The following is an 11,725-nucleotide window of genomic DNA, read 5'->3' as shown; positions in this document are numbered from 1 at the left end:
CCTCTGGATATTTGTTGTGGACTATTGGCAGGAATTGCTGTATCAATAGGCCAGGCAGAGGCCCACCCGCAGGGAGACAGTGCAGGGGACCGTGGGGGTCAGGAGACAGTGGGAAGACGAAGGGACTAGAGGTCAGAGGAGGGATGAGTCCAGAAGGCTGGGGTCTGCTGTTCCAAGATCCCCTCTCTTATCTCAAGAACTGAGGAGAGGGAGACCAGCAGTTAGCGTAATGGCTATATTGCTGGACTCCCATGTAGTCGACCGCAGTTCGAGTCCCAGACCCGGCGCCTTAAACTCATGCCAGGTGTGCGTGCGTGCCCAAGATCCCAAGAGGAGAATGGAGGAGAAGGGATTGCGGCGTGGCCATCCCTCCTGGGGGGTGATTTCTCGCTTTCTGTCTCTCTGTCTCTGTCTGGTGAGCGCACGTGCCCTATAGCAAAAACCTCTCCAAAAAAAAAAAGAAATGAAAATGAGGAGAGGGTAGTGAGGGCTCAGAGACCCCTTCAAATCAAGGTGTCTGTGTAGGTATCTTTTTTTCAGTTTGTCTCTTCCATGAGCAAAAACGACAGACAGACACGTAGACAGAGGGGGACGGTGTCCTCGGCAGGGTCTTGATGCTGTGACCCGCTTCCAGCTGCAGCCTGCCCCAGACCACAGGCACTGCGCCAGGAGTACTCGGTGCTCCCAGATGTGAGCCTGGAACCTTCGCATGTGGGTCAGCCATCGGAGCGTCCCGCTAGACTGCAGACCTCCATCCAGCCCCTGCAGGGGGTCTCGTACTCATTTCTGCATTGACTTTTTTTTTAGAAAGAGTTTTGCCGTAGGGTGCCTATGCTCGCTGGAGAGACAGACAGAGAGTGAGAAATCACCCCTTGGGGGAGGACCACTCTGCAGTTCCTTCTCTGTTCTCCTCTCGGGATTTTGGGCATGCTCGCACACTCCCTTGGTGTGAGTTTTAAATCGCCGGGTCCGGAATTCGAACCATAGTCGACTACGCGGGATCCCTGCGCCGTAACTGCTATGCCATCTGCTGGTCCTCTGCGTCAGTGTGAACGTGGGCAGCACCTCAGGCACTTGTACAGCTGCATGCCACCTGAGCCTGGCCAGTGGGATTAGCCAGGGCCGTGAGGGAGGGGCCCTCCCTTCTCTGCTCCGTGCCATGGAAGGTCCACACCCCACCCGCCAGCGTAGGAGTCCCGCGGCCACGGTCACGTGGGACTAGTGAAGCGCCTGGCCTTCAGAAACCTCGGCCCTGACCTCGACTGCCAAGCCTTGCAGGTAACCCACCCGCTCCGAGAAGGCTTCCTGTGGTGGGAGTGAGGCAGGGGGCCAGGATTTCCGCTAACTCGCCCCACTCGAGCTACCGGAGCAGTCCCATTTCCCACGTCCTTATTCCTCTGAGGTCACAGTGTCTGAAGGTGAGGGTGAGGCTCCTGGAAGGAAGCCCCAAGTTTTCCCTTTGCTTCAGTCTTAGGGTGAAGGAGGTAGCTCTTCCATTGTCATCATTGTGGCTATTAGCTTTTTGCTGTAGGGTATTTGAGCTCAGGGGGCAGGGGCAAGGGGAGGGGAGGAAAGGCACAAATTACTCCCCGGCCAGGGGATGGGCATGCTGAAGCCCCCTCTTCCATTCTTCCAGACTTCGGGCTTGCATACACACATGCCTAGTGGTTTTCAAGCTGCTGGATCCAGGACTTGCACCACACAGATGGCCATGTGGAATCCAACCACCTTAACCTCCATGCCATCTGCTAGCCCAGAAGGTGGTCCTTTAAAAAAAAAAAAAAGAGTTATTTTAATTCACTTTATTTATTTAAATTTCGGGGTGGGGGGTGGGGAGAAAGAGAATAAGAAAGCAAACTGCCAGGTCTGGGACTCGAACTGCGGTTGGCCATGTAGGAGTCCAGCGCCCTTAACCACCACGCCACCTGCCGGCCCTGGGGTAGTCCTTTTAAAGCGCCCTGGGGGAGAGGCAGCAGAGGAAGGGGTGAGGGAGGGGTGGGGTTGTTTGAGTCCTGATGAGGAGGGTCTTGGTCTTCGTGTGGCTAACCTTTTTTTTTTTTATAGGTTTTTGCTATAGGGCGTGTGCGCTTGTCAGAAATACAGAGAGATAGAAAGTGAGAAATCACCCCTCAGCGGGGATGGTCACGCCGCAATCCCTTCTCCATTCTCCTCTTGGGGTCTTGGGCACGCACGCACAAGCGCCCAGAGTGAGTTTCAGCCACCGGGTCCAGGACTCGAACTGCGGTCGGCTACATGGGAGTCCAGTGACATAGCCATTACGCTAACTGCTGGTCCCGTGGCTAACCCTTTAACCCAGACCCCAAAGCTCTGGGAATCAGGTGGACAGAGGGAACCATATCTGTTCTTATCATCAGAAGATTCGAACCCTCTCCTCACCTGTAGCCCTAGCTTCCTGGACAGTACTAGGCAAGCCATTAACGAATGTTCTCAGCCTTAGTCCCCCCACTTACTTGGGGCAGGAGAGCTGATTGTGACTTGACCCCAGCGAGTGGGAGGTACTGCGATGCAGGAGAGGGCCGAAAGGTGGCAGGTTTGTCCCGGATTGGGGCAAGGGGTTCAATGAGGAGTCAGCCCTGAAGGGTGTCATCTACTTCCTAGCATCTCAGCAGGCGCCGTTGGTCGTGCTGGGGGTTGCCGCCATGAGACACCATCTTGTCCTCGAGTCCGGGGAATGCTGGACACAGGCGAGACGGTGTAGCGGGACTGGGCCTGTCCCATCTGAGTCGTGGAGGGTCGGGGGGCTAGGTGGGGCTGAGAGGTGACCCATGGTCTTGGAAGGCTGCAGAAAGGCGAGCTTCAAGGTGGAGGGCCAGCCCTGTGGCCTAGTGGTTGAGTGAGCCAGATCCCACGTGGGCAACACCACAGTTCAAATCCCTGGCCTGGTGGCTTGAGAAACGTGCTGGGCACGTGTGTAGGAGCACCCCGGATCCTGACAGGGTGGAGCAGGGATCGTGGTGGGGCCATGCCCTGGAGGAGTGCCTTCTCATTCTGCCCCTCTCTCCCTCTCTCAGTGCACACGGCCTCCGACAACTACAAACGTGGAAGTTGGAGCAGGCTTGGGGGGACTCCTGGGTCTGAGCTTAGATTTTGCCAAGAGCCGAGTAGTCTAGTCCGGCCTGAACCTGGGCTCGTTTTTCCTGGCCATCACGATTCCCGTCCCGGCCCGAGAACGCTCTCGGAGGAGTATTCGATTTTTAAGATAATGTGCTATCAGATGCATGAGCTTGCCGGAGGGAGAGGGCGAGGGTGAGGGCGGAGCACCCTCAACGGGGCATGGTCCCCCTGCAGGCCCTCCTCCATGCTCCGCTTGGGATTGTGGGCACGCACATGTGCCTGGAGTTTTTCTTTCTTTCTTTCTTTTTTCTTTGAAGAGGTTTTTGTCTTAGGACACACGTGTTTGCCACAGAGAGAGAGAGACAGAGTGGAAAAGTGAGAAGTTATCCCCCAGGGGATGGCCACACCACAATCCTTTGTCCTCCTGGGATCTTGGGCACGTATGCACATGCGCCCAGCGTGTTTCGAGCTGCGGGGACTCGAACCGGGGTCAGCCATATGGGAGTCCAGTGATGTGACTGTGTGCCATCTGCTGGCCAGCAGTGTTTTCCAATCTCTGGGTCCAGGACCCGATCTGTGCTGCTCCACCCACCACACCACTGGCTGGCCCTGATAGTTGGGAAGATCTTAATAAAAGCCCATGCTTTCCTCATTCTGCTGAAAATCCCTGAGTGACCAGCAGCTGTGGGCCATGGGCTGGAGCTGCAGGGTGTCTGGGCCTGGAAGGGCCATCTGGTGGCCTTTGGGTGGGGCTGGGGGTAGAACTGGATGCCTCCGGGCCAGGCCCAGAGATTATTTCTGTTTCAGTGTTCCTGCTCCTGGCCCAGGCCCCACGGTGCCATCTGTGCCCCCCTTGGGAGGGGGCAGGCTGGTGTTGGCTTACCCAGGCCGCAGGCGGGCTGCGTGGGAGGCTGGCCTGCTGAGGGCAGGCAGGGCTGTGGGGGAGGGTGGGGGAGCGGGTGTGTTTGCTGGATGGTGCAGCAGGCCACAGGCCGCAGGCCGGGAGCACGTCCACTTTGGGAAGGAATCCGGTGGCCCAGGGCCTGGGGTGACCTGCTGCCCCGCTTTCCCTGGGATGGACCCAGTCTCGGGTACATGGAGTGCAGGTCCTCAGGGAACCTCTCTGGCTGGGCAGAGCCCGGCCACAGCGACCTGCCCAGGGCTGCTTTTGCCCAGCTGCCCAGGGTGACTTCTGCAGGAAAGACAAGCGGGTTCCAGGAGGGGCAGCGCGCAGTGGGCTCTCAGAGGCTCCCCTAAGGTCTGGGCAGTTGGGCTGCTCCCCTCCCGGTCTCTCCCGCCAGCCTCGCCTCCAGGTGCCCTCTGCGTGTGGGGTATCCAGCTTGCCTTGGCCAGGCCCCAGAGGAAAGTGGAGGCTAAGAGGCCGTAAGTATTGTCACCAATGAGGGCTCAGGGCTTCGCCTGGGGCTAAGTAGTTAGTCATGCTGATGGCACTAGAGAGATCTTTGTTTTTAAGGCTTTTGCTGTAGGGCCTGTGACATTGACTGAAAGGAGTAGAGGGGATGGGTGAGCCGCCATCCCTTCCCCTCCTGGGATCTCGGGCACACACTCACAGGCACCCAGTGTGGTTTTCAAGCCGCCAACCAGGTATGGGACTCGACCTGTGGTCGTCCATGCGGATTTGGAAGGCCCTGGAGGAGCGGAGGGCTGGTACTGACAGCACCGGGGAAAGGAACCCCTGAGCCCACGGAGCCGGACCCTTGATTTACAGACGGAAGCTCAGAGCAGTGGGTGGCTTCTCTGGTGGCACAGCTGGAGGCCAGGAACCCAGCGCAGTCTCTGAATTGCCACCTATCACTCTTATTTTAGGGTCCTCCAAAATCAATACCAAGGGGATTATATAAAATTCAGGCTCTCCCTCTGATGTATCAAAATACAGACATCGAGATTTTCCTGGTTCCCCTTAGAATTATTTATTTAATTGGATTACTATTATTATTATTTTGAATTTGCTATAGGGTACATGTGCTCACCAGAGAGAGAGAAAGAGAGAGAGAGAGAGAGTAAGAAAGCAAGCTGGCAGCTTTGGGGATTGAACCGTGGTCGGCCATGTGGGAGACCAGCGCCTTAACCGCCACACCACCTGCTGGCCCCTCCTATTCTCTTTAAACACAGAGCAGCTCTCTCCACTGAACACGCTCACGCAGTGCCCCGGTGTTCCATCTGCTCCTGCCGTTGGACCGTGCGCCCAGCATTGAGCAGAGAAAGGTGGCTGGCTGTCTTCCCGGTGTCTGGGGAACAGCAGCCTGGGAAGTGGGAGTTGGGCTGTGGACAGACGGGCATCTGTTGGGGCTCTCCAGAGGGCACCTAACCAGACTGGAGGCTGGGGTCACAGTCCTGGGGCAGGGGTACTTGGGAGTCAGGCGAGTGGTACAGGGAGGGGAGGTGACAGACGGGACTTCAGGAGTGGAGGGAGGGCTGAGCGTATTGGGGATGACTTGGGTGACCGAGGTTGGGGCTTGGAGGCTGGGAGAATGGGAGTGTATGTAGGTGCTGAGGGTGGGAGGCACGGCCACAGCAGGGATTAGCCAGGAGTGGCCCTGTGAAATCTCATGGGTGTGCAACGCGTTCACACTCTCGCTCTCACACTCTCTCACTCTCTTTATTTATTTTTTGGGAGAGATTTTTGCTACAGGGCGAATGTGCTCACTGGAGAGACAGAGATAGAAAGTGAGAAATCACCCCCCAGGGGGATGACCACGCTGCATTCTCTTCTCCTCCATTCTCTTGGTAGTTGGGCACACATGCACACGTACCCAGAGTCTCAAGCCATCAGGTCTGGGACTCGAACCACAGTTGGCCACGTGGGAGTCCAGTGACTAACCACTATGCCACTTGCTGACTCCCTTTCTCTCTTTTTAAAAGAAATATTTATTGGGAACAGCAGTTGGTGTAATGGCTATGTTGCTGGATTCCCATGTAATCTACCGCGGTTCGTGTCCCGGACCTGGTGGCTTAAACTCACGCCGGGCACGTGTGCATGCGTGCTCAAGATCCCGAGAGGAGAGTGGAGGAGAAAGGATTGCGGTGTGGCCATCCCCCCGGGGGGGTGATTTCTCGCTTTCTGTCTCTCTCTGTCTTTCTGGCAAACGCATGCGCCCTATAGCAAAAACCTCTGCAAAAAAAAAAAGGAAAGAAAGAAAAGAAATATTTATTTAATTTTATTTCTTATTGTTTTTTAATTTGACCACAGAGAGACAGTGAGAGATGGAAAGTGAGAAAGCAAGCCACCAGGGCTGGGACTCGAATCGCAGTTGGCTGTGTTTCAGAGCCCAGTGAACGTAACCACCATGCCACCTGCCAGCTCCCTCGTTTTCTCGTAGGTAGAGGAATCAGTCATGCGATCAGATTGTATCTGGGGAAAGCCGCTCAGGCTGCAGTGAGTTATGGCCCCTGAATGGGGCTGCTCAGCCATGCGTGTGTACGGGTGGAAGCTTGGAGAGCAGGCCCGGGAGACAGGACAGCAGCCTGTGGTCATGGAGCGGATTTGGGGGAGGTGATGGGACTCTCGGAGTCCACTCCTGGCTTCTGGCCTCTGGCAGAGGGTGGCCCCCTTCCTGAGTGTGCCCAGGAGGAAGAGTGGGGTTCAGAGGCACACGGCAAGCCTCGCTTCAGACATTCCAAGTCCAGGAGCTTTGGAGGAGCCTGCTCACTAGAGATGCCTAGTCAGCAGTTGCTGTCGGAGCTGCACGGATTTGGGAGGCCGGCAGGTGGCATGGTGGTTGGGGCGCTGGACTTCCCCATGGCTGACCGCAGTTCAAGTCCCGGACCTGGAGGCTTGTTTCTCACTTTCCTTCACTCTCACTGTGTTTCTGTGGTGAGTGCACGTTAACTTAAAAATTAACAAATTAAATAATAATAATAAATTTGGGCGTGTGTGCGTGCGTGCCCAAGATCCCCCAAGAGGAGAGTGGAGGAAAAGGGATTGTGGCATGGCCATCCCCCTTGGGGGGTGAGTTCTCGCCTTCTGTCTCTCTGTCTCTCTGACTTTCTGGCAAGCGCATGCACTCTATAGCAAAAACCTCCAAAATAATCATAAATACACCTTTCAATACATAGTGGAAGAGGGAGTCATGTGTGGGTGTCCCTAGGGTGCCAGGATGCTTAGTGAGGAGAGGTCAGGTTCGACCCTGGGGAAGGTCTGGGTGAGGCTGACAAAAAGTGAAGCCGAGGGGGAATAGGAGGAGTGGGCTGGTGAGTCAGGCAACTGGAGAGTCGCCTGGGCTCTTCCACGTGTTTGGGAAGCAACTTGTTAGGGTGTGGAAAGACGTGTGGAAATTTGATAAGTCCATTGGATTTATGATTTGGAGAGACTGAACATTGTTTTGATGTTATTTTCCATCTGCAAACACAATTCTCTCCATTTATGTAGGTATTTTATGTCTTTCAAAACAGTTACATTTTTCTCTGTAAAGGTCTCATTATGTTAGGTTTATTACTAGAAAAATGACAACTTTGGCTCCTAAACAGAGTGGTTTTTTTGTCTGCTTGTTGCTGTAGGGCGAGAGAGACAGAAAGGGACAAAGTGAGAAATCACCCCCCAGGGCGGATGGCAACACCGCAGTCCCTTCTCCAGTCTCCTCTTGGATTTGGGGCATGCTCATGCACCTGTGTGATTCTCAGGTCTCCAGCCTCCTCTTGGATTTGGGGCATGCTCATGCACCTGTGTGATTCTCAAGTCTCCAGTCTCTGCTTGGATTTGGAGCATGCTCATGCACCTGTGTGGTTCTCAGGTTGCCAGGTCCTGGACTCCAGCTGTGGTCAGCCGTGTGGGAATCCAGCGCCCTAACCACCATGCCGCCTGCTGCCCCTTCTCTGGGCTGTAATAACTGACATTGTTTCTTCCCTCTACTCGTGGTCATGTGTGTGTAGACGTGAGAGGGAGGGTGTGAGCACCCCGATGAGAACTGGTCACGCTGTAACCCCTCCTCCAGTTCTGTCCTGTCGGGGCCTGGGTACCGTCAGGGCAGAATTCCAGCCGCAGTAGGCCGTGCGGGATCTGGTGTCTCCACTCAGCGTTCATCCATCGTACCACAGGGTGGTCTTGGTTTTTGTTGTTTAGGCCAGAGGGTGCATCGCGGGCCAGAGCAAGACAGAGACAGGGAGGGGGAGAACCCCCGGTGGGGCGTGGTCACGCCACACCCCTTCTCCTCTGTTTCTTCACCCCGTTGGAATTGTGGGCACAGACGCACACACACTCAGGAAGAGATTTGAGCTGCACAGTCAGCCGTGGGGGGTATGGCTTTTTTCTTTCTCTTAGAGATTTTTGGTATAGGGCGTGTGTGTTTGCCAGAGACAGAAAGCAAGAAATCACCCCCCAGGGGGGGTGGTCACGCCGTAATCCCTTCCCCATTCTCCTCCTGGGATCTTGGGCACGCACGCACACCCACCCGGTGTGTTTCAAGCCTTCGAGTCCGGAATTGGAACTGTGGTTGACCATGTGAGAGTCAGTGACGAAGCTGCTATGCCGTCTGCTTGTCCCGGGACCTGGCTTCTTGAACACTGTCCTGGGCTCGACACGCACGATGGGCCTGTGACATCCAGCTCCTCACCCGCCAGCCCGTGGCCGGTTTATTCGTGTTGGGGTGTACGCACATGCGCCCCAGATTGGGGGAGCCTTCCATCCTGCAAAACCGAGACTGTGTCTCCACTCTGTCCCTCCCTCCCCCAGCCCCTGGTGCCGCCCGCTCTGTGTCCCCCCGAATTCCACTACCTCACTGTGCTTGCATCTGGCCTGTGGCGGGCCTCCTTCCTCATGAAGGCTGAGTGATACTCCATCGCGTGCCTCCCGTCTTGCTCGCCGTTCACCCTTTGCCACCTGTCGCCTGTACCTTTAGTTACGTGCGTAACGCTGCTCTGAGTGCGGGTGCACAGACAGCTCCTAGTGGTTGTTTTCTCTTACAGTTTTTTAATTTAATATTTTAGGGTTTTGCCATAGAGTGTATGTGCTCGCTGGAGAGACAGAGAGAAAGAGAGATAAGGAACATGAGATATCCACACCCCCCAGGGGGATGGCCACACCTCAGTTCCTTCTCCGTTCTCCTGGGATTTGGGCCACCCAGGCCCACACGCCCAGCACGACTTTCAAGCTGCTGCATCCGGGACTCGAACTGTGGTCGGCCATGTGGGAATCTAACACCTTAACGCCACGCCACCTGTTGCCCCCCCCTAGTTCTTTCCAGCATAGTAATCAGGAAGTGAGATCGTAGGCTCATGCGGTGTTTTCTTGTTAGGTGTGGAGTTAGGGCCGTGCGGTTTACGGTTGCCCACTCTGCGGTCCCGCCCACAGCGCTCTACGGTTTCCACCCTTTCTGCTCAGTGTTGACTTACCGTCAGAAAAGCCAGGGGCCGACAAGTGGTGTTGTGGTACGGGTCTGGATTCCCAGCACACGTGGCCGACCATGGTTCGAGTCCCAGGCCCAGTGACTTGAAACTCAGGCTGGGTACGTGTGTGCGTGTGTCCCAAATCCCAGGAGGACAATGGAGGAGAAGGAATTGTGGCATGGCCATCCCCCCAGGGGCTGATTTCTCTCTCACTTTCCCTCTCTGTCTCCCTTTCTCTCCTCTCCTGTGAGCACATGCATCTTATGGCAGAAACCTTAAAAACATCCCCTGGCACTTGGTCCTTGTCTCTTAATTCCTCCCCCCTTTCTGGGTCTTTAAAGCCAGGTCAGAGTGTGTGTAGGTGGCCGTGGTCATCCGACAGGGGAGAGCCGAGGTCATAGGAAGTAACTTCTCCGAGACCCCAGGCCTCCCGGTCCGTGCAGAACTTCCGCCCCACTCTGTCCCTGAGCAGCTGGGTTGGGGCTCTGACTGTAGGGTGCTCCGGCTCTCCGCTTCTCACCAGGGCCACGGTCTCTGTCCCCACAGGTCCAACGGGTGCCCCTCCAAGCAGAGCCTTGGAGGGCCAGGCCGGCACCATTACCTCCAACGAGTGGAGCTCTCCTGACTCCCCCGAGGGGAGCAGTGTCTCGGGGGGCAGCCAGGCACTGGACAAGCCCATCGACAACGATGCGGAGGGCGTGTGGAGCCCGGACATCGAGCAGAGCTTCCAGGAGGCCCTGGCCATCTACCCGCCCTGCGGCCGGCGCAAGATCATCCTGTCGGATGAGGGCAAGATGTACGGTAAGGAGCTCGAGGCGGGGTGGGGGCCTGGCCCCGGGGCTGGAGCTGAGGCAGGGGGTGGGCACGGAAGCCGGGGGTCCCTCAGGAACCGAGAGGTTTACAGCAGGCACTGCATCCCTCTGTCCTGGGCTCCCAAGGGAGGCGGCATCTGAGGAGCCTTCGAGCGTGTGGAGGGTGGGCTGGGGACGGGGTGGGAAGCTGTGGTGGCAGGAAACTTGGCAAGGGACCCCGGGTGAGGCCCAGCACCTCCCCACAGCAGGCGGGAAAGGCTGCAAGCCACCCCAATCAGAGCCTGATCACCAGGCCACGCTCTCGGCTGGGAGGGCGGTTCGGGGCCGCACTCTGGACTCCTGCACCTGGCCATTCGTCCCTCGTGCTGCAGCCGTGCACGCCGAGCCCTGTGCTGGGGTGCAGGCCCTGACGTGCTGGCGACACATGCCACCCACAGGCTGGGGGTCCAGCACAGTCCACTCAGTAGTGACGGTGCCCTGTGGCTCAGGGTACAGAGCCCGTACACTCCCCGTTCCACGTGTCGGCCTGGGGCCCTGCTGGCGCGGCTGGAGGAGAGGGCGTCTGGGAGGGCGGCGCAGGAGCAGAAGCCAAGCCCCAGCCAGGTTAGGCTCCCCCCCCCGAAGCCCCTGAGGACCCCCGACTTGCAACAGTGGTCGTGGGGCACAGCCAGGAGGTCTGAGAGGGTCTCTGTGATGGGCTGAGTTGGTGACAATAGAGGGCCGTGCCCTGGCTCCCGGCCCAGTGCCCACGCCCAGGGGATTCCACCCAGTCCCCTGGCCCTGCCCAGCCCTGGTGGCCCTCCCCCAGCACAGGTGTTTCGCCAGCTGTTTCAGGACGCTGTGAGGGCCTCCTGGGGACCTGGTAACAACCCCCATAAGCTGGGGGCTGCAGAAAACAGAAACGCAACCCCAGTTTAGGAGGCTGGAAGTCCGAAACCAGGGTGTCAGGAGGGCCGGCTCTTCTGGAGCCAGGAGGCATGTCTGTCCCCACCCTCCTCCCAGCTTCCCGGGAGGCTGGTGATCCTGGCACCCTGGGGCTTGCAGCGTCACACAGTCCCTGTTCCCGTGTTCCCGTGCGTCCCTGCTCTGTGTATGGGCACTGGGTGTAGGGCCCTCCTTCACCCAGCGTGCCCCAGTTAACGCACCTCCAAGGCCCCAGTTCCAGAGGAGGTCACGTGCTTGTTTAGGGCGGATGGGGTTGTTGAGGCGATTTACCCAGCTAACCCAGATCTGGTGTGTCCCTGTCCTGGGCGTAGGTGGGCTCTCACGGCCCCTGCTCCATTCCTTCTTCCTGAGCCTCCCCTCAAGGCCAGGACGGGTCCTCCTTGCCTCTGCGTGTTGGCAGGGACCTACGGAGTGGGCCCTGTCTGCTCCTTGGTCCTCGGGTGTAACCACGCCTCTCCTCCCTGTCCGGCTCTGTGGCTTCACTTGGTCTCCACGGGCCCCTACCCCTGCTGAAACCTCCTTGCCGCGACCCTCAGGGGAGCTTGCTGGCA

The 11,725-nt window shown here is 57.4% G+C and overlaps 1 protein-coding gene across 1 annotated transcript in view; it reads left to right on the top strand.

Moving 5' to 3' along the window:
- The window catches only part of TEAD4 (TEA domain transcription factor 4), a gene marked incomplete at its 5' end in the record, with an annotated part of 78,666 nt that overhangs the window by 27,150 nt on the left and 39,791 nt on the right, over positions 1–11,725 (top strand). The window contains 1 exon segment of the mRNA XM_027769685.1: positions 9,964–10,218. Coding sequence (XP_027625486.1) covers positions 9,964–10,218 — 255 coding nt within the window.

This window comes from Tupaia chinensis, unplaced genomic scaffold, assembly GCF_000334495.1.
Source record: "Tupaia chinensis unplaced genomic scaffold, TupChi_1.0 Scaffold150288_1, whole genome shotgun sequence".
Lineage (NCBI taxonomy): Eukaryota > Metazoa > Chordata > Mammalia > Scandentia > Tupaiidae > Tupaia > Tupaia belangeri.
Note: the sequence above shows the minus strand (reverse complement) of the source record. Positions and strands in the feature narration are given on the sequence as shown.